Source organism: Bos grunniens, chromosome 11, assembly GCF_055505025.1.
Source record: "Bos grunniens cultivar Pamir isolate PY7600 chromosome 11, Bosgru_T2T1.0, whole genome shotgun sequence".
In the NCBI taxonomy this organism is placed as follows: domain Eukaryota; kingdom Metazoa; phylum Chordata; class Mammalia; order Artiodactyla; family Bovidae; genus Bos; species Bos grunniens.
Genome location: NC_141175.1, coordinates 87,142,675 through 87,165,846, shown reverse-complemented (window position 1 = coordinate 87,165,846; position 23,172 = coordinate 87,142,675). Strand labels below are relative to the sequence as shown.

At 38.7% G+C, this 23,172-nt stretch overlaps 1 protein-coding gene and 1 pseudogene across 13 annotated transcripts in view; both read left to right on the top strand.

Annotated features, from left to right (window-relative positions):
- Positions 1 to 3,934: 3,934 nt before the first annotated feature.
- RMDN2 (regulator of microtubule dynamics 2) overlaps positions 3,935 to 23,172 on the top strand; it is a 98,809-nt gene continuing 79,571 nt past the window's right edge. For 8 of the 13 annotated variants that reach the window (XM_086327411.1, XM_086327406.1, XM_086327410.1 and 5 more), the window contains exons 1-2: positions 3,963 to 4,103; positions 10,619 to 11,086. In XM_086327411.1, the coding sequence (XP_086183537.1) occupies positions 10,635 to 11,086 (452 nt within the window). In that variant the 5' untranslated portion in view covers positions 3,963 to 4,103; positions 10,619 to 10,634. Of the gene's footprint in view, positions 4,104 to 10,618; positions 11,087 to 15,997; positions 16,694 to 23,172 lie in introns of all 13 variants that reach the window. The other 5 variants (XM_086327416.1, XM_086327414.1, XM_086327413.1 and 2 more) reach the window with 3 other exon arrangements.
- On the top strand, positions 12,321 to 12,893 carry LOC147363491 (large ribosomal subunit protein eL27 pseudogene; annotated as a pseudogene).

Here is a 23,172-nt window from a genome sequence, read left to right as displayed (position 1 = left end):
TTCTTGCCTGGAGAATCCCAGGGACAGGGGAGCCTGGTGGGCTGCCGTCTATGGGGTTGCACAGAGTCGGACACGACTGAAATGACTTAGCATAGCATAGCATAGCATAGCATAGATCCCTGATATATATATATCAAAAAAAAGCCCCAAACTGTTTATATTAGACACAGGATTATTTTCCCCCAAACTCTATTCCTAGCTTACACTGAATATGATAGACCTGCCATAATTTTAAACCCTGTGGTTTAGAGATAGTGGCAGAGCCCTAATGAGGAAGCCTTCCATGGGATAAGTGCTCTGATTTGGAGGTTCAATCCCCATAGAGGGAGCAGAGAAGGCTGAACGCCAAGTAACTGAAGTAGGGCATGCAGACAGAACAGTATTACTTGAGAAGTGCTATGATGTGCTCACCAAAGGTGTTATGAAGAGTCCCCTGCCAACGTTCCATCACAGGCAGCAAGCCTCATCTATAATATAACCTACCTCACAAGACTGTTGGGAAGATGAACTAAGATAATTCATATACAGAATAAAGCAAGACCTGAGTCTAGGAGTCAATCAACCTTTCTGTTGTGGCTGTAGTTGCTATTAGATCTCCCTCCAGTTTACAGACCTAAGCTGGGGAACTTGGAGCTTCAGCTATGTCTGGATGGCTCCTTCATCCACCAACTTTGTCATTCAATTTCTTGCTGGAAATAAAACCATGTAGGTAAAACCCAAGAAATAAAAATGAAACACTCCCTCCTGCACCACATACCCTTGACACTTCTCATGTTTCCACCATCCAAAAGACTACAAATTTCGTTAACGCTTTTCTCTTGAGAGTAAATAATACTTTCAAAGAAAGCTTTTCAAATATTTATCAATATAGAATACTAGCACTGTGCCAGGCGCTGGGGATACAAAGATGAATACATCCTTGCCTTGAATATGTTGGGACCCCAGGATGCAGCAGTCACTGAGCAAGCGGTAACAATAATCCAGTGTACCTGGGAGCAGGAAGTCAGCCCGGAGTGGGTTTGTGCTCACGGGAACTCCTTACCCTTCCACACAGTTTTGGCAGGGCGTGGAGAAGTACTTCTTTGGGGAAGGAGGAGGATGTGTGAAGTAGCTTCTCAAGGGAAGCAGATTAAATTGGATGAACTGGTTTTTGACAGGTGGCAAAGAGGAGGGTATTACAGAGAGCAGCCTAAAAAGGACACAGAGACTGGGGAAATGTGTGACTGATGGAAGGCCCATAGAGCAGAGGTGTTAGCTGACTGTGATACCGTGCTGGTGGTGATGAATCAAAATGTCTTTAGTTTGGGCTGCTGTAACAAATTACCGTAGACTGGGTGGCTTAAATAGCCAAGATTTATTTCTCATGATCCTGGAGGTGGGATATCAGAGATCATAGCACCAGAAACATTGGTTTCTGGTGAAGGTCCTCTTCTAGGTTGCACATTGCTGGCTTCTCTTTGTATCCTCACATGGTAGAATAAGAAACAGCCCCCATGTCTCCTTATGAGGGCATTAATCACATTCTAGAGAGGTCCAGTCTCACAACCTAATTATTTCCCAAAGGCCTCACCTCCAAATACCACCACATTGGGGATTAGGGATTAAATATAATGAATTTTGGAGGAAAATAAACATTCAGTTCATGACAGACAAAGTCTCTGAGATTCCTTTGTTGTTGCTGTTCAGTTGCTCAGTCCTGTTCCACTCTTTGTGACCCCACGGACTGTAGCACACCAGGCTTCCCTGTCCTTCACTGTCTCCTAGAGTTTGTTCAAACTCATGTCCATTGGGTCGACTGAGATTCCTAGTGATTTTCTTTTTCCCTTCAGACATTTCTTTTAGACCTCATTCCTAGTAGAGGCAGGTGGAATCATTCCTTCTCTTCCATAGCATTCCTACAATGCCTGGCAAATACAGCTCCTCTTGTTTTACTTTTTAGTTTTAACTTTGCCAAAGATCAATGGCTACCACTATGTGAGTTTCTACGTCTCAGATAATTTTTACTGCTCAAGAAACATAATCAAGGGGAAACAGGTGCCACACAGGCATATGAAAGAATCTGGCTATTTGACCCTACTCCCTGAACGTGAAGAACAAGTCAGCACTGTCTTTTGGAGCAGGGGATTGGTAAGGCACTGTTCTCAGCCCGTATTCCACATTTTTGTTGCAGACCTCTTCTGTGATGTATGCTGGGGAAACAGCGGTGAACAACTGAATGGACTCCCGGAAAAGCTTAAATCTCAAGGTGCTTCAAACCATTTAAGTGTTACCGAAGAAACAGCTGAATTTCTTTAGGAAAAAAATCTTGTTAAAAGAGAAACCTATGTAAACCTGCTAGACAGGTTTACATTATATTCTGTTTACATAAAGCAAATATTAGCATTGTATTGTAATATCCTTGCAAACCACAAGATGTAAACAAAAGTGGTTCTTAGAAGGGTTCTCACAGTTTCAAATCTTAGATGCTAAGTATTAGTCTGCTGTCTTCCAAAATATAACATTGCTTTAATAAAATGACTTTGGGGCTTCCCAGGTGGCTCAGTGGTAAAGAATCCACTTGCCAATGCAGGCGACTCAAGAGGAGAAGCTGGTTCCGTCCCTGGGTTGGGAAGATCCCCTGGAGGAGGAAATAGCAACCCACTCCAGTACTCATGCCTAGAATAACCCATGGAAAGAGTCCAGCGGGTTACAGTCCCTGGGGTTACAGAGTCAGACACAACTTAGAGACTGAGCATATACACACATTGGTTTGCTGTCTTCCAAAATATAACTTAGTTTTAATAAAATGACTTGGCTAGGCTTACTTACTCTTGAATATAGCTTTCCTAAAGCTCAAAAAACATTTTGTAGTCTTAAAGGTCCTATAGAAGCTCCATTAGTAAATAGCTTCATATGGATTGTGAAATTAGTCTTCTGACTCTACAGAGCAGCTTTTTGGTGGTTTTTGTGGGGGGTTTTGATAAATAGGAGTGCATCTATTTTTAATTCCATTCAACACATTGGTAGGAAACTACCACTCAAGACCAAGTTTCCTGCAAGCCTAAATTTAAAGCTCAAAGCAAGGACAACACAGAAAGAGTGAGTGTGCAGTTTTTTTAATAGTTCATTTGACAGAATTTTATTTTCCTTATATTGACACAAACCACACAAGGTGAAGCTGGATAAAATCTCTATTTTGTTAAGCATCTGAGAAGAAAAAGGTTTTTACCTAAAGGCAACTCAGGACCATAGTGGGGGTTGGGGTAAGAACAAAGAAGAAGGTGGGAAGAACTGAGAGAATTAACTGGAAATATATAATTACCGTATGTAAAATAGATAGCAAGAGGGAATTTTCTGTGTGACACAGGGAGCTCAACCCAGTGCTCTGTGACAACCTAGACAGGAAGGATGGGGAGGGAGATGGGCCGGGCGGGGGAGGGCGGGTGTTCAGGACCCAGAATATATATGCATACCTGTGACTGATTCATGGTGATGTATGGCAGAAATCAACACAGTATTGCAAAACAATTATCCCCCAATTAAAAAAAAATAAAAAGTGAGTTAAAGTTGGGATAATTTGATCAGTAATTCGTGCAAGACATCACGTTTGACTCTGTCACGTGGAAGGTTCAAGATTATTATCTAGAAAACGGTAGAGAAAAAGGATGATACTAAGGCAAGAAGATGGGTTTGGGGAGCCTCAGTGATGGACGAAAGCGCGCCGGAGGCAGCAAGAACGCGCCGAACCTCCGCTTGTGGCCCTGAGCCAGGGCGCGGTGGTCAGGGCGGGGAGATGAGCTTTGGGGGAGGCGACAACCGGGCGGCAAAGTCCGAAGCGAGTCGAGGCGCCAGGTAGGGCGCACTTGTCTCCTTTTGTAAAAGATGCGCGGGGCCCCCGCCCCGGAGAGTTGACCGCCAGCGGGAAGAGGCGGGAGCCCGCAGGGCGAGTGGAGCCGGCCCCTCCCCCGGCGCCTCCGGTAGCTGGGCAGGACACCGCGGCCGCGGCGCTGGACCTTGGGACTCGGAAGCTCCCGGACTACTGTCCGCCCGCCGCTTCGCTCCCGATCACCCCGCCAGCAGGTCCCACGTCTCCGACGGCAGAGAGACAAGCGCCGCGAAAACAGGTGCGTCAGCCGGTTGGCAGCGTGCGTCTCTGCGGCCCGGGGTGGGACGCGGGCAAAGGCCGAGAGCCGAGGGCCCAGGCGGCACTTCCGGCGGCGGCCACCGCACTTCCGGGTCGTGCAGGCGTCCTCTCGGCCGCCGCATTGCTGCTGGGCATCCTCCCGCAGGCCCGCGGTGCTGTGTATTTTGGGGGCAGCAGAGCGGGTTAACAGCGGCTTCCTCCAGCGCCGCCTTCGACCCCAGAGGTCGCCAGTATTTCCGCGCGGGCCCCCGGCTTGGAGTGCGTGGGGAACGGGCAGCAGACCCAGCTCAGTTTCCGCCGGAGACACTTGCCTTCCTCTCGCTTGAGCGCCCTGGGGCTTTCTTACCTTTCAGCCTTCGGCAAACGTTTTTTGTTTTGTTTTGGCAAACTCGGATTCTCTACTTGTTTTACAGAAAATGAATGCTAGATTTTTAGTTCGACAAACATTTGCAGATAAGCCAAACATCAGGGAGGCCGAAATAAAGAATTATTAAATAGGAGGGAAAAAGTGAAAACCGAATGAAATAGGAGTATTAGAATTCACTTAGAAAGTATCGAGTTATCCAGGTCGCTGTGGGGAATCTAATCGCTAATTCAAGGTCTCAGAGAATTCCCTTATGCTTACAACTCATGGTCACTTGTAACCCGTACTGTGTACTTTTACCTGATTTGCACAAGTTTTCATCCTTCTTCCGAGTTTATCAGAGTTCTGTATTTTATGTATTTCCCCGCTAAGAATCTGCTGATGAACTAAGTGAATGTATATGCTAAATATTGTTTGAAAGCATTGTAAATAACTTGGTAAAGCATACTTTCCATATCTGAAAATTAATTTTAATTGAAACTAGAACATGACAATTAAATGTTTTCTGAAGTTAATTTTTTATGACATGTTCTACAAAGGAATTTTAATGTAGAAGTTTCTGTAGAGTCAACATTTTGATGATTTACTATTTCAGCAGAATTCTTAATTCTCATCTCTGCAAATAATCTTTTAATTATGTATTACATATTAATTTTAGATACCAATAATTTGTAATAAAATTATATCTTATTGTACATTATTATTAGCACCTTACAAATTGAAACGTGTCAGGAATAATACCTAGCATCTGATTAATCTGTCTGATTTCTCTCTCTATATGTGTATCTATATTATAAACCAAGATTTATTCTTTTTTTCTCTCTATCTTTTTATCTTTCTTTCTACTGTGCGATCTTAGTTCCCTGACCAGGGATTGCTGGAGGCCCCAGCAGTGAAAGCACTGAGTCCTCACCACTGGACCAAAAGTACTGAGTCCTAACCACTGGACAACTAGGAAATGCCCTAGTCAACATGTTTTTAAGTTACTGTTTTTATAATAAACTGCAAGTGTCTACTACTAATGTGATAATTAAATATCAAAGTTATTATATAAATAATATTAACTTTGAAATTATACTGCAGGCAAGCAAGTGTTCTATTACTCTCCTGTTACTCTTTTTAATGAGCTCCTTTTTTCAAATTAATTGACTTAGAACATTCATTTTATACTGATATAAAACTCAGACATAGTTTGAGCTGTTATTCTTTAGTTGTGGTTATTTGAAACCAATACCTGCTGCGTTGACTCTAGCTTTTTTCCCAGTTGATTTTAAAGTTCTGAAGTTGTATTTCAGTTCTGAACATCTCTACCCACTCAGCATTCTCCTTTATGTCCTTGTTGATGCTTTCTGAATCTTCATCATGCAACAGTACCAGGAGTTATCAAGGGTAACAGTTCTTATTCCTAGTTGGGTGACCTCTGGATAAATAACTTGACAGCTATGTGCCTCAGTTTCCTTATCTGCCCAGTAGAGATAATAGCAAGACCTGCCTCAAAGAGATAACTTGGGATTGGTATGGGGTGGTGGCAAGAATACTGGAGTGGGTTGCCATGTCCTTCTCCAGGAGATCTCCCCGACCCAGGGACTGAACCCAGATCTCCCGCATTGTAGGCAGACGCTTTACCGTCTGAACCACCAGGAAAGTTATAATTTCTAAAGAAAGGGTCAAACAAAATTTGACAACTCTTTCTCACCTGTTTAAACCTGGTACCATCTCAGGAATAAGATCTTCCTTAGTAGATCTTGACTTCCATTTATTTACCGATTAAATTAAAAAATAATTCAAACTAGGCTATGTTTTTTTAATGTAAAGTTCAAAGAAGGCCCAACAGGAATGAGCCAAGAAAGCAATCAATAGGAAGAGTTCTTCTGATAGACCTCAAGGTCAGCATGTGAACATCCTGCATTAATCTTTGTATTGACAAGAAAGAGCCAAGATGGTCAAGCTTGACGCTCAGTGATTATTAGATGTGCTGTAAATATTAAATCATGAACATATAGTGACTTTTCTTGTATCTGTTGCCTTTTTGTAGTACTCTTTTGAAATAGTTTATGATATATTTTTTTGTAGAAATAAAATTGACCAGCTGATAATAATTACCTCCAACTTTAGGTCTGAATCTGCTGCTGGCATGTCTCCTACACAGGATGGGAGTGGACAGATGGTTAGACTTAGAGTTCATATTTATAATGGTTAGGCAAAAATACTTTTTGCTTAAAAAAATAGTGATGGGCTTCCCTGGTGGCTCAGATGGCCTGCAATGCAGGAGACCTGGGTTCGATCCCCTGGGTTAGGAAGATCCCCTGGAAGAGGGCATAGCAGCTTACTGTAGTATTCTTGCCTGGAGAATCCCATAGACAGAGGAACCTGACAGGCTACAGTCTATGGGTTCTCAAAGAGTCCAACATGACTGAGTGACAAAGCACAGCACAAACTATGTCCTGAATTCAGGCAGGCCAGGTTAAGCACACAGGCTTGCTACTGGAACCTTTGGCTTCAGGAGAAGGAATTCTTAAGTCTCTTGGATATAATATTCACCAACACGCAAGATAGTTTCTGGAAAATTATTATTTAAAAAGCATTAGTTCTTTTATACTTAAACCTGTGATGCAGGAATACATCCAAATAGGGTAATCCATGTGTTCAACGCTTGTAGTCTAGTATATTACGGAGGAGTCTAAAGAGATATTCTTGGGACTTCCTTGGCAGTCCAGTGGTTAGGACTCTGTGGTTTCACTGCAGGGAGCACAGAGTCGGACACGACTGAAGTGACTTAGCAGCAGCAGCAGGGAACTAGGATTCTGTGTGCTGTGCGGCATAGCCAAATAAAAGTAAATAAATAATGAAGTTTCTTTTAGGAAGACTTCTTGGTAATAGAGTCTTAGTCTTTCTCTTCCATGGGGCATCATTGAAACATATTTGACTGTTTAGAGTATGAGTAATGCCTTTTTTTTTTTTTAATTAAAACGATTTTTGGCCACACTTTATGATTTGTGGTATCTTAGTTACCCAGCCAGGGACTGAACCCAGACCACTGCAGTTGGAAGCACCCAGTCCTAACCCACTGGACCACCAGGTAATCCCAGTAATGCTTCGCTTCAGTATGTGAGATCATAGGCTGTGAACCATAGGAAAGCATATTTCAGGTATACAACTGAATTCAGAATTTGCATCTTTACAATACTACTTCCCCTCTTTCTCCCCCTCAGTGGTTTATTTTGTTCCCATTTCACTTAGAATAGTGAAGCAATCAAAGAGAACTTTCATAAGGTCCCACCATCACACCTCCCCGCCTTCCTGAACCTGCTTGCGTAATCTGTCTTCTCTTTCATTACTCCAATGAATGGTTTGTGTTTCCATCAGAGGTCGGCCTCTGTACTTGTGCACTGGAGACCATCCACCCTCCTTTCCTTCTCATGTTAATTGCAGCGATTCTCTAATCTCTCTTTTACTCTCATTTATCTAATCTTCCTTTAAAAAAAGCTGGATCTTTTCCACTGACAAACAAAAATGTTATTTCTCCATCTTTTGGTGCTGTTTTCCAGTATAGTCATGGTATTTCTTTTCTTCTAGTTTTCTGGTTGCCCATTTGTTCTTTTTTCCTCTTTTCCTGACTTCTGGACTAATTGAAATAGCTTCAGTTTTCCCATTATTATTACCACTTTTGGCTGATTATTTACATTTTTATGGAAGTTTGTTCGTTTTTTTTGGTGTTATTGTTTTTGTCTTTTGAGTGGTTGCCCTGGGGCTTACAACTGGGATCTTTAACTTACTATAACACTGCTTTATAACCCAGGACCCTTACAACAGCAGATTTTCTTTTTTCCCTTATCCTTTGTGCTGTTGTTATCCTACTTTATTACTTCTACATCTGATAAAAAACCTCATGATGTTACTGTCATTCTTTGCTGTAATAAGCAAGTATTTAATGAATCAATCTTAAAATGAGAAAAAAGTGACTTTGATATTTTGCCATATGTTTGCCACCACTGGCGCTCTTCATCCTGTGCATAGACCCGAATTTCTGTGGTTATCATTTTACTTCTGCCTGATGAACCCCAGTAGCATTTTTTGTAGTTAATGGCTGCTGGTAATGGATTCTCTCAACTTTTCTTTTTTTAAAATAGTCTTTAAAATATTAAAATAGTTCAATATTTAAAATAAATATTATTTTAAATAATATTTAAAATAGTATTTTAAATACTTCTTTGTTTAAAATACCCTGATTTTTGAAAACTATTTTACTGGGTATAGAAATGCAAGTTGAAAGTTTCTTTCAGCCATTTCAAGGTGTCACTCCGTTGTTTTCTTGCTTGATTAGTTTCTAAGGTGACATCTCTGAGACACTGTCTGCTGTAATCTTATCTTCTTTCTCTGTAAGTAATGTCTTTTTTTTCCCCCATCACTGGCTACTTTTAAGATTTCTTACTAGCTTTCAGCATTTTAATAGTGTTTGACCTTGGTTTGATTTTATTTTTCTTGGATTATGTTGATCTTCTTGGATCTTTGGGTTTTTAGGCTTTGTCCAACTTGGAATTTTTTTTGGCCATTTTTCCTTTTAAGGTTTTTTTTTTTGTACCCCTTCTTCCTTTTAACTATATATGTTTTAGACTGCTTGATACTACCCTATAGGCTCTACTTGGTTTCTTTGTTTAGTCTTTTTTTAATCTGCATGCTTTCTGGATGATGGCTTAGGCCATTTAGACTGCTATAACAAAATCCTGTAGATTGGGTGGCTTATATACAGCAAAAATTTATTTCTCATTATTTTATAGTCTAAGAAATCCAAGATCAAGGCACTGGCAGATTCAGTATCTTGTGAGGGCCTGCTTCCTGGTTTAGAGATGACAACTTCTTGCTGTAACTTTATGTGGTGGAAAGATTTATACTATTGTTTTCCTTTAGTGGCCTTCTGACTTTAAAAACAGTGATAAGCAATAAAACTAGTGAAGAGGGGATAAAGTAAAGAAAGATTATGGTGCATTTTGTCAAAGTAGCTGAGGTTATGTGGAATTAGATGGGCCAGAGCTTAGGTCTTTGATGCAAATGGTGAAAGTTCAGGAGGAGGAAGGAGTCAAAGAAATTAGTTTTTTGTTACTTTAAAAGTAAGTGAACATTTGAAAGAAAATGAAAGCATTAAGGCCTCAGACAGAAGTAGAACTATGAGTAAGAAGCAGAATTCCTGGTCGGAAGAAATGAGGTGAAGCCTGCACATACGGTAGTGTCTCTGCTTTCCGCATTGAATAAAGCAGAAGATGAAGTGGGCACACACAAGCCAAAACTTTCTCTATATTATATATCCCAAATCCCATTTTAAAATGTTGATCACTCTAAATTGGAGTACGAAATGTGAACCAGATGCTAAGGAAAAGCTTTCTCTTGGGCTTTCCTGAAAGATAAAGTAAAACCCAGACATTAGCACGCTAGCTACAGTCCATAGCGTTGCAAAGTTAATTATATACAAACAAGAGGTTCAGATACAGTTAAGCATAATTTGAATTCTGAAACAGTTTTTTTCAGAAATTTATAATGATGCTTTTACCTCTATCATACCCTTTAAAAATACATGAAAAAGAGTAAATTTCAGATCAGATGTATAGAATACAGATTCTGAATTAAAGTTGATACTTTACATTGGTTGTCAGTAATATCCTTAAAGGTAGTATTTCCACTCACCCACATACATCATAGAGGCAATTTGGTTTTTTGTTGTCGTTTAGTCACTAAGTCGTGTCCGGCTCTTTTGCGACCCCATGGACTGTAGCCTGCCAGGCTTCTCTATCCATGGGAGTTTCCAGGCAGGAACACTAGAGTGAGTTGCCATTTCCTTTTCCAGGGGATCTTTCTGACCCAGGGATTGAACCCGTGGTTTCTGCCACATCTCCTGCATTATAAGTGGATTCTTTACTGCTGAGCCATTGGGGAAACTCAGATAGTAATTGCCATATAGAGGCCATTACTCATAATTTATTTTAGTTTGTGATTTATCAAGTGTTATTAAATTTTTTGTGATGATGCAAACGTGATTTTTGTTGATGGGGAAAAAAACTCCAGTATTTTTGTCCTGGGCAAAGACAGAAATAATGTTCATTTACTGTTTTTTTTTTTGTTTTTTTTTTTAATTTTAGAAACAAAACCTAAGAAATGCCTCATTCCACAAATAGAGAAATGATACTTGGCATTGTGGTGGGAACTGCCGGAATCAGCTTGCTGCTTTTGTGGTATCACAAGGTTCGTAAACCAAGGACAGCAATGTCTTTACCTAAATTTCTTTCTCTGGGTAATTCACTTGATTTGATGACTTTGCAAGATGAAATGCCCAGTGGCCAAGGAGCAACAGCGATCTTTCAAGGAAGGCAGCTTCAAATACTGGAGAAGTTAAATGAATTACTGACACATATAGAAGAACTCAAAGAGGAAATCAGAGTTCTTAAAGAAGCCATTCCAAAGCTGGAGGAGTATATACAAGGTGAACTTGGAGGGAAGGTAACTGTTCACAAGATAAGTCCTCAGCACAGAGCTAGAAAAAGAAGGCTTGCCACAGTTCAAAGTTCAGCAACAAGTAATAGTTCAGAGGAAGCGGAAAGTGAGGGAGGGTAAGTTTCTTTAAGATGTTTTTTATGTTAAATTGATTCTTTATTGCAGCATTGCTATTATTTAGGTATTTTCATTATACAGTCCCAGTCAAATATGCTGTTACTATTTAATAATAAGGCATAAAAAGGAGGGATTATTTTTGCTTATGTTATAATTAAAACCATATTCAGTGGAGGTCAGTACTTTAGTTTAGAGCTCATTGACAAAGAGAATACTTACTAGTGCTGGTGGCGTCACATGAGTATGAGGAAGACAGTGATCATTTGCCAAAACGTGTAACCTGTTTTTAAATGTGGCCAGTCTCTGACCCCTTATGTAGTTAAGAACTGTCCAATAAATGGTCTAATAAAACTTTCTGTGATCATAGAAATGATCTAAATCTGTCTGCCCAGTATGGTAGCCACAAGCCATGTGTAACTCTTAAGCTTGAAGTGTAGCTTGTGCAACGGAGGAACTGAAAAGTTTTAGTCTCAATTAATTTAAAATTAAACAGTCACATGGCACCAGTGGCTACTGAATTGGGCAGTACAGACCTAAAAAGAGTTGAGAATGTACAAGTGACTCAGTTTCATCCTTGCATGGGATTAATTCATTGGATTCTAAAATCAAGGCATGAATAATATCCTTTGGGGGAAAAACAAATGATTTATGAAAAAAAAAGGAATTGTGCCTGACTAGTGTTTCTAAGGAGTAAGATAGGAAAGTAAATAAAGATGCACTAGTGAATGTAACATAGCCCGAAATTCATCAGGGCAAGGATGTTTTCATCATCGCATTCCTAACACCTGTTCTTATGCCTCCCACCGTGTGTGTATGCTAAGGCACTTCAGTCATGTCTGACTCTGTGACCCTATGGACTGCAGCCCATCAGGCTCCTCTGTCCATTGGATTCTCCAGGCAAGAATACTGGAATGGATTGCCATTCTCTTCTCCAGGGAATCTTCCCAACCCAGGAATCGAACCCTCCGTCTTCTGTGGCTCCTGTATTACAGGCAGATGCTTTACTGCTGAGCCTCTGGGAAAGCCGAGTAGATGACAGTAACTGTTACTTAAATTAATAGGTGATCTGCTGAATATAGAATTGGGAGAAGGAGGAGGGATCTAGAGAAAGGAAACAAAGAGAAGGAATTTAAAGGTGATTTCATACATGAAGAAACGTAAATGATTGATCAAGTCTTTTGAGATCAGTGCTTGTTCAATCCCCGAGTCATGTCCGTCTCTTTGTGACCCCCCTGGACTGCAATATGCCAGGCTGTCAATCTTTTACTTGTATTGCTCTATCAAACCATGGGTTTAAAATAATTATTTTAGTTTTCTGCTGTTGTCCTGAGTGGTAGCTGCCGAAATGAGCAAGTTCATGAAACCCAGGAATGCGATGCTGTCCCTGGCCAGTCACTACAAAGGAGACAGAGGTCATCGTGAAGAACACTGATGATGGCGCCTCCGACACACCCAACAGCCACGCTCTGGTGGCTGGAACTAATCACTGTCCCTGCAAAGCGACAGCTGCCATGGCCAAGAAGAAAATCACCAAGAGGTCAAAGAGCAAGTCTTTGGTGAAAGTTTATCATTATAATCACCTCAGGCCCACCATGATCTCTATGGGTATCCCCTTGGACGAAACTGTTGCCAACAAGGATATCTTCAGAGACCCTGCTGTCGAATGCAAAGCCTGACGAGAGGCCAAGGTCAAGTTCGAGGAGAGATACAAGACCAGCAGGAACAGATAGTTTTTCTAGAAGCTTCAGTTTTGTCTGTCTTGTTCAGTCATTAAACCCCACCCCACCCCAGGCCAAAAAAAAGGTATTATTTGTATCACAGTGTTATATAAAGCTTTAGAAATCTCCCTTTCAAAAATTAGATTTTATTTCCGTTTAGGTTAAAGTAATACCCCATAATAAAATTCATTGTTTGTTCGTTTCATTTGGGCTTTAAGAGACTACATGGGCCATACAGCCTTGCTCACTTAATAGAATTATCTAGTTTTCCAAGTCATGTATTCTAGAAGAACCATTTGTTCTTGCTGGTCTTACACTGCCCTAAAAATCCTCTGTGCTCTGCCAGTTTATCCCTCTCTCCCCTCTCTCCCCTGGCAACCTCTGATCTTTATACTTTGTCTACTGTTTTGCCTTTTCTAGAATGTCATATTGTTGGAATCATATAGTATGTGGTCAGTTTGACGTCTTTTACTTGGTAATGTGGATTTACGTTTCCTCTATACTTTTTCATAGTGCTTTAATAGCACATTTCTTTTTAGCACTGAATAATGTTCCATTGTCTGGATATACCACAATTTATCCATTCGCCTACTGAAGGACATCTTGGTTGCGTCCAAGTTTTAGTAATTATGAAAACTGCTGCAATAACCATTCATGTACAGGTTTTTGAGTAGACATAAATTTTCATCTCATTTGGGGGAATCCCAAGGAGCATGATTGCTGGACTGTATGGTAAGTATATGTTTAGTTATGTAGAAAGCCTCCAGCTGTCTTCCAAAGTGGCTCTCCCGTTTTCGATTCCCATAAGCAATGAATTCCTGCTGCTCTGCATCCTCACAAGCATTTGGTGTTGTCAGTGTTCTGGAGTTTGTCCATTCCAATAGGTATGTAATGACATCACGTTGTTTTAGTTTATATTTCTCTAATGACACACCATGTGGAACATCATTTCATATGCTTATTTACCCTTTGTGCATCTTTGGTGAGCTATCTGTTAAGGTCTTTGGCCCATTTTTTAAATGAGATTGTTCATTTTTATATTGCTGAGTTTTAAGAGGTCATTGTATATTTTGGATAACAGTCCCTTTTCAAGGGAAATATTCTTTGCAAGGATTTTGCAAAGTAGCTTCTCATTCTCTTGACATTATCTTTCTCAGCGCAGAAGCTTATCAGTTATTTCTTTCATGGATCATGGCTTTGGTATTGTATTTAAAAAGTCATTGCCAAATTTATCTAGGTTTTCTCCCATGTTATCTTCTAGGAGCTTCATAGTTTTACATTTTATATGTAAGTTTGTGGCCCATTTTGAGTTCATTTTTGTGACAGGTGTAAGGTCGGTGTGGCCTCTCTCTCCAGGCCATTCTCTGGTTTGTGATGAGAAACTCTGAAGAATGAGGCAGTGTTTCCCCTCTGGACTAACAGCAGATTGAACAGATTTGGTTACTGCTTGCTCTAAAAGTAGGGGATTCCCTGAGCTTGGTGTGCCTTCTTTGAAAGGCAGTTCACTTGATATTAAGAGTCTCTGGGCTCTCCGCATTGCCCTTGTGGGTCCTGAGGTCAAGGAGAACCAACATAAATAAGCGGGTGATCACATTGCTTAATTTGCTGTGAGTAACAAAGTCCTCTGTCTCTTATGCAAGAATCCTATGTCTTCTGCCAGCAACTATGAAACAGGAACAGATAAATTCATTTGAATGTTGGGTAAAATTGGATTATAAACTGACAGTGGTATGGTGAGAATTAGAGAGCTTTGAAAGGGATTTATTCAAGGGTTTCCCAAAGAAAGTTGTTAGAAAGGGAACAAAAACAAGATGTAATATTACAGTATACAGGATATGGAGAAGCTTGTTGAGGGAGTGTTTTATGTCATAGGTGGAAAAGGAAGAGGACGGTATTCTAATAATTTTTTTATTCTTGCCTTTAAGTGGGTTATAATATAACAGCAAATCTCCATAATCTGTGCATGTGGCCCATGTAATCGGATGCCATGCTTTATTGCCAAGATAAATTTAGCTTTGAAGTTAGAATACACATTCCACAGTCACATGAATTGCAGTTTTTCAGAAAGATGAGCCATAGAACAATTTTATTTTAAACTGATGTCATTAGATTCTAGAATCTGCTATCATCATACTCTATGTTATTGCCATGTTAATTCTATATGCAGCTTAAGCATTCGGCATCTAACCTGTTCCACCTACATAGGACATTTTTGTGGCTAAAGATGATGGCTTAGAAAGGAAGGGAAAGATTTGCTTTGTATTAAATTCAATATGGGAAAATGCTTAAGGTAAGCCTTTAAAAAGAAAACAAAACACGTCTCCATATGTTTCATGTGCTAAAGAACATTGAAATATTCATAAACCAAGCTTTAATGCTTCCTTTAGATTCCCACAGTAACTGAATATCTGGATATTTATCTGAAATATTCTCTCCAGAGAGCTTCTGCTTTATCCGTGATTAATATTTTAAAATAGCATTAGCCAGTGGGGTATAAGTTTACTGTACTTATCAACTCCTTCAAAACTATTAGTTCAGTACTCTCAAACAGATATTATGACTTAATTATTTTCAAAACAGGAAGTTCCCCCTTTACCTACAGGGAACCCTTTTGTTTTGGTTCCCTCTGTTATGTTTTCCCCTGACCTTTCTTTCTGCCTACCACCCTGAGTCTTTCAGTTTATCTTCCCAAGGTTTAGTAGAGTGGGCAGGTACTGTGTAGGTGGTTAGAAATAATCTTTTAGACTCAGGCATTCTTTGGGGGTACATCTGCTGCTAAGTCGCTTCAGTCGTGTCCGACTCTGTGCAACCCCAGAGACGGCAGCCCACCAGGCTTCCCTGTCCCTGGGATTCTCCAGGCAAGAGCACTGGAGTGGGTTGCCATTTCCTTCTCAGTGCCTGAAAGTGAAAAGTGAAAGTGCAGTCGCTCAGTCGTGTCCGACTCTAGCGACCCCATGGACTGCAGCCCACCAGGCTCCTCCATCCACGGGATTTTCCAGGCAAAAGTACTGGAGTGGGGTGCCATTGCCTTCTCCGGGGGGTACATCTGGGTAACCATCAACTTCACCTGTCTTAATTTCTTATTCCCTGTTTCCATATTGATAAGGTAGCTATTATTCTTCAGGACGCTTGGCAGGTTTCCGCCTGTGCTCCGTGTTCTTTTTTCCTCATTTGACACTTTTCTCACTCCAGTTGCTACAAAGAGGAGCAGAACTGCCAACCAAAATGTCCAGCAGATCAACTTCCTTCAGACCTCCTGCATCGTGGAGCCTCTTCTGTTATTCAGCCAACAAAATTTCTTGATTTTAAAGCAGCTCGTCCTACTCCGATGCTTAAAGGCAGTTCACATAAAGGAAGTAAAATTTCCTCGCCGTCATCAAATGTGTCTTTTTACGCAACTTTCCTTGAAAGAAGACATTCTTTATTTCCTAAATTTCAGAAAAGCAGTACGTCCCTTCATACTGTACAAAGTAGAGCTAACTTTGATTCTGAAGAAAAAAGAAGCTTCAGTGATTTAAAGTCAGCCTCAGAACATTTTCGCTTTAGATCCAGAAGTGTTTTCTCTGCCCCAAAACTAAGTATAATTTCCTGTTACGAGAATGCTGGTACTTTTGATGCCAGTAGTTCATGCATATTTAATCCAAACGAAGTTGAAGTCATTTCCAAAAACTCGAATATTACTGGTGCTGAAAAATATATACACTCTTATTCTCCTGAATATGACACTACATATTTTATGAAATCTAAATCAAAAGCGAATTCCTCTGCCTGTCGGGACACTGTTGCCACCTTGTATCAAAGCACAGCAACCATGCTTACTCTTCCAAGTATTATTTCCTATTCCTCTGAACAACATGGAATTGACAATGATATTCAAGAAAGAGACCAGTTAAGGAGCAATTCTGTTTATCCCACTTCTCAAAGTCACAGTAGAAACACTTCTCCAGCTATGGTTTGACAGCGTCCCTCTCGACGTGTAACTTTCCCTGTTCTCCATAACGCTGAATTTACTTCATTTTGTAAAAATGCTAGTGGCTTTGCCCTACCTCAAAATGAAGTTACCTCAGATCCCTTTGAAGACGGAAACAATGCTCTCTCGTTTAAAGATGAAGACAAATCTTCACACATGAAATTCCTAAAATAAGGTCACCTTAGACTTTACCCTCTCTTGGAAGGGCAGCTCAAACCAGAAGCTCTCCCTGCAGGCATAGTATAGAGGCTGTAGAAATCACTGCATTTTCTGAAAAAGATTTCTACATTACAGTCTAAATTTAATGTTAATTTCTGTATTTTTTAAAGATAGTTTATTAACATTGGAATATGGAAGTCAAAGATTATTCATCTGTTTCAGGCTTTTAACAGATTTACTGCTTACCAATTGCCTAGTCCCAGATTTCTGAGTTACTGTTGTAATGCTTTTGTGGTCTGAAAATAACATCAGGTTTTGATAAATAGGTCTTCTAAATGTATTACATTCTTAGAGAGTTTAACATCCTCTTTTATTCTACTCTAGTCATTAAAATAGTATTCCTATATAACCTATAGATCTATATTAGTTTACTAATTCCTATTTATATCAGCCTTGCTAGCCCTATTTCTCATGCCAGACATCCCACTGATAGACAGTGTTTTTATACTACACAAGGATCAAATCATAAATAAAAACATACTGTCAGAAATACAATCTATTGAAACCAGATATTTTAATTAAATAGTTTTAATACACATTTGTGTATGTATATGAGAATTCAGAAAACTCTGAAATCAGAGATTTTTATGACTTTTTTAAAGTGAAAATTTTTAGATTTTTTCCAAAATTTTTATTTTTAAAAAAATTTTAATAAAATTTTTATTTTAAAACATGTCTCCAAAATTTTATTTTTGAAGTGAATATTTAGTTTTTTTCCATCTATTAATAAAGTTTATAAATATGTTTATCAGAATAACAAATGGAAAGTCATATAAGAATTAAAAATATTTAGAAAATAATTGGTTTTTGTAGATGGAACAAATTTGAGTTATTTTCAATTATTTGTCATAATAAAATGCCCCCTAAGTTAATATCATTTGTACTAAGATAATTTTACTCTTATGTTTTTTTCCTTTTAATGTATCATACTTTTTCTATTTTAATTTTTTTGTTGTGTGAAATGCACACAAAAAAATTCATTATTGTAGCCACTTTTAAGTTTGGTGGCATTAAGTACATTCATACTGTTGTGCAACCACCATTATCTGTCATGTTGCAAAAGTGGAATTCTATACCCATTAAGCAATAGCTTCCCAATCCTCTCTTCCCCTAGCCTCTTGACAGCTGCTATTCAACTCTCTGCCTCTGTAAATTTGATTCCTCTAGGTACCTCCTATAAGTGGAATTATACAGTATTTGTCTTTTTGTGATTGGCTTGTTTCACTTAGCATAATGTTCTCAAGTTTCATCTATATTGTAGCATGTGTCAGCATTTCCTTTTTTAAGGCTGAATAGTATTCCATTGTATGTATATATTACATTTTGCTTATTCACTCTCTGTTGACGCTTACTTTGGTTGCTTCTACCTTTTGAATAATGAATAATGCTGTTATGAACATGGGTGTATAAATTATCTCCTCCAGGCCCTACTTTCAGTTCTTTTGATTTATACCTAGAAATGGAATTACTAGATCATATGATAAATCTATTTTAATTTTCTAAAGAACTTTTTTCCATAGTAACTGCACCATTTTATATTTCTCTAAGAATGCAAAAGGACTCAAGTTTCTTCACATCCCTGTCAATACTTGTTATTTTGGTTTTTGACAATAACTATCCTAATGAGAGTGAGGTGGTATCTCTTTATGGTTTTGATTTGCATTTTCTCCCATTGTGTGCATTGCCTTTCACTGTTGATTGTGTCCTTTGACACATTTTGAAGTTGTTTATCTATTTTTTATTTTGTTTGTGCTTTTTATGTCATATCCAAGAAATCATTGCCAAATACAATGCCATGAAGCTTTGCCTCTATGTTTTCTCTAAAGAGTTTTATATTTTTATGTTGCTATTTCTCACTTCAATTATGCCAGCGTTTGCTTCATATATTTAGAAGCTCTAATTATTACATATATGTTTATTGTTGTTATATATGCTTGTTAAATTGAATCTTTTATAATTATAAAATTCTGTTCTTTGTCTCATAAGTTTTAGACTTAGTTGATTTTATCTGATATTAATATAGCCACCCCTGTTCTCTCTTGGATATTATTTTACATTATATATCTTTTTTCATCCTTTTACTTTCTTTTTTTTTAATTTAAATTTATTTTAATTGGAGGTTAATTACTTTACAATATTGTATTGCTTTTGCCATACATCAACACGAATCCACAACGGGTGTACACATGCTCCCCATCCTGAACCCCTCTCCCACCTCCCTCCCCGTACCATCCCTCTGGGTCATCCCAGTGCACCAGCCCCAACATCCAGTATCATGCATCAAACCTGGACTGGCGATTCATTTCTTATATGCTATTATACATGTTTCAATGCCATTCTCCCAAATCATCCCCCCCTCCCTCTCCCACAGAGTCCAAAAGACTGTTCTATTCATCCGTGTCTCTTTTGCTGTCTCGCATACAAGGTTATCGTTACCATCTTTCTAAATTCCACATATATGCGTTAGTATACTGTCCTGATGTTTTTCTTTCTGGTTTACTTCACTCTGTATAATAGGCTCCAGTTTCATCCACCTCATTAGAACTCATCCTTTTACTTTCTATCTATATGTGTCCTCAGTTCTAAAATGAGTCTTTTATAGACTCCATACAGTTGATCCTGATTTTTCATCCATACTACCAGCCTGAGTCTTTTGACTGGAGAATTTAATCCATTTACATAAAGTAATTACTAGTAGTTGCCTTTTTGTTATTTGTTTTCATGTGTCTTATACCCTGTTGTCCTTCATTCCCCCCCTTACTCCCGTCTTTTGTGTTGACTTAATTTTTTTATAGTGATACATTTTTTATTCCTTTCTCATTTACTTTTGTGTATATTCTATAGATATTTTTGTATGTTTAGCATGGGCATTATGAATAACATCCTAAAGTAATAGCAATCTATTTTAAACTGATACCAACTTAACTTCAACTGTATATAAAAGCTTTCTCCTTTACAACTTTACTCCCCTATTTATGTTATTGATATCACATATTACGTCTATATAGTTGTATAGCTGTTAGCTAGATTTATCATTATTTTTATACTTTTCTTTTTTTATATTAATGCTTTTCTTTTTTAAATACTGTACAAGAATAAAAATGGAGTTATGAACCAGAATTACAATAATGCTAATTTTTATATTTAACAACATTTTTATTTACTGTTACCAGAAAACTGTATTATCATATGACTTCAAGTTAGTACTGCCTAGTATCCTTTGTTTCAACTTGAAGAACTCCCTTTACCATTTCTTGTAAGGCAGGTCTAGAGGTAATGAGCATCCTCATTTTTTTTGTTTATTTGGGAATGCCTTAATTTCTCTATCATGTTTTCAAGAACAGTTTTCCTTTAAGGATATATACTTCTTGGCTGATAGTTTTTTTCTTTCAGCACTCTAAATATATCATCCTGCTGTCTTTAGGTCTACAAGGTTTCTTCTGAGAAACCTGGTGGTAATTTTATTGAGGATCACTTTGGAAATGGCAACCCACTCCTGTACTCTTGCCTGGAAAATCCCATGGGAGGAGCCTGGTAGGCTACAGTCCATGGGGTCACAAAGAGTCGGACATGACTAGGCGACTTGACTTCTTTACTTCACTTTTTTTGTAATGATTTGCTTTTCTTTTGCTGATTTCAAGATTTTTATGATTTGTCATAATGTCCTTCAGTTTGAGTATGTGTCTCGGTGTGAGTCTCTTTGAGTTCATCCTATTTGGAGTTAATCGAACTTCTTGTATTTATATATCCATGTCTTTCCTCAAATTTGGGGAGTTTTTGGCCGTTATTCTTCAAAATAAGGTCTCTGCATCTTTCTTCTCCTTCTGTGACTCTTATATATATTGGCCTGATTTATGATGTTCCATAAAGTCTCTTAGGCTCTATTTCTTCATTCTTTTTTTTTTTTTTTGACTCTTCAGACTCAATAGTTTTAAGTGTTTTGTCTTCAAATTTTCTGCTTCTTTCTTCTACTTGTTCAAGTATTTTCTTGATCCTTTCTAGTGGATTTTTCTTCTTATTGCTTTTTATGTTCCAGAATTTCTGTTGATCCTCTTTTTAATAATTTCTAGCTCTCTCTTTTTATTCTCTTTTTGTTCATTTATTTTTCCAATTTCCTTTTGTTCTTTCTCCATTTTTTCCCTTTAACTCTTTGAACATATTTAAGGCTGTTGTTTTAAAAATTGTTGTCTCGATAAGCACAAAGGCTGTATTTCTTTAGAGTCCGGTTCTGGAAATTTATTTTGTTCATTTGAAAGGCAGTCTTTCCCTGAACTTTGTATTCTTTGTGATCTTTTGTTGAAAATTGTACTTTTTGGAAAAATAGCCATCTATTCTAGATTTGCAGATTGGCTGTATACAGGGAAGACCCACTAATTAGCCCAACACAAAGGCTTATGGGCTTCTCAGGTCTTTCCTAGGCATCAGTTTTCTATGGGCCTGAGTATGCACTTTCTCCCAAATACATAACTATTTAAAAATATCTTTTCAATAAGAATCTCATTCTGTTCTTCTTGGCACCTTAGGTGTCTTATAATATTCCTCTCCCCATAATCTCTTGTGCCCAGGTATCCATGGTCCCTCTGTAGCTCTCACATGTCGCAGTGATTGCCGCAGCTTTCACTGGCCTCTAATATGATGCCCATATTATGCCTTCATTTCTGCCTGAACTCTAAGGAAAGCTAAACAGAAACTAGTTTTCTAGGAAGCCCCTCAACATGCCAGAACATTACAAACAAGATGCATTCACTTCCTTCTGTCCTAAGGGAGGAGCTGAGAAGTGCATGACTTTTTCCCAGCCATGCTGTGCCATACCAGGGAAGGGTGAAGCAAGGGTGAGTGAAAACACTGTGAAGTTTTCTGCTGTTTGAATATGGGTTTTTCTTGATTGCTGCAAATCCTTGAGTACTTTTTAGATCTCCCACAAAGCTGTTTCAATCTGTCTGTTGCTGTTTGTTTAGTGTTTCCATGGTGGACTAAGGGCCTAGAGTTTCCTAGTTTATCATCTTGCTGACATCTGTCTCTGTTAGTATGTATTTTTTTAAAAAATGTGGGAGCAGTGAGGTGTGTGTGGGTAAGGTTAGGCAAAGGGAACTAAATCAGAATGCCTGATATGGAGAGAGGCCACAGTACTGAAGGCAGGCATGTTTTTGCATATTCTGATGCAACTCACTACTGATATATTTCTATAAATACACTATTTTCACAGCAAATAATGTCATTTTCTCTTTAAATAATACAACTATGCCTGCAAATATGCTATTGTTGCTGTTAAAGCAAGGAATCAATTGTTCAACAATAGTGAGATACATAAAATGGCACAATTCTTAGTCAAATTTGGAGCAGAAAATAAGCCAGAAAAGTCCTATTAAAAGATGAATGTTTAGAAGATATAAGTAAATTTGACACTAGGGGGCAGACTTTTCCAGGCCTGCTGAAAGAGTGTTGGAAGACTTAGACATTAGATAACCTATGAAATGCTTTTTCTTTTTTTTTTTTTGCCCCCAGTAGAAATCTAAGCTCTAACACAAAGTCAGTATGTATGTTGTATATTTTCCCAGGCATAGTTATTTCCCGGGCCCTATTTTTAAAGTTGGAGAAGGCAATGGCACCACACTCCAGTACTCTTGCCTGGAAAATCCATGGACGGAGGAGCCTGGTAGGCTGCAGTCCATGGGGTCACGAAGTGTCGGACACGACTAAGCGACTTCACTTTCACTTTTCTCTTTCATGCATTGGAGAAGGAAATGGCAATCCACTCCAGTGTTCTTGCCTGGAGAATCCCAGGGACAGCGGAGCCTGGTGGGGTGGCGTCTCTGGGGTCGCACAGAGTCGGACATGACTGAAGCGACTTAGTGGCAGCAGCAGCAGCATTTTTAAAGTTTGCTTTTAAAACTTTCTTATAATTTTTAATAATGCCCAATTATAAGTAGAAGATTCCTTTTCACAGTAGGAAAACAATTTTTTTGCACTTGGGTATTTTTTAATGTGGAGAAGAGACCAGGCTAGTTGTTCTCTTTCTTAGTTTTTTTGGCCGGTTCGTCTCTTGTCATGCCAGTACCAGACTGATTTATCATTGCTTTATTCTCTATATTATAGTCCTGATACCTGTTCTTTAAAATTGTCTTGGCTCTTCTTATTTTTTTCTCTTTAAAAAAATTTTTTGAGGTACAGTCAATTT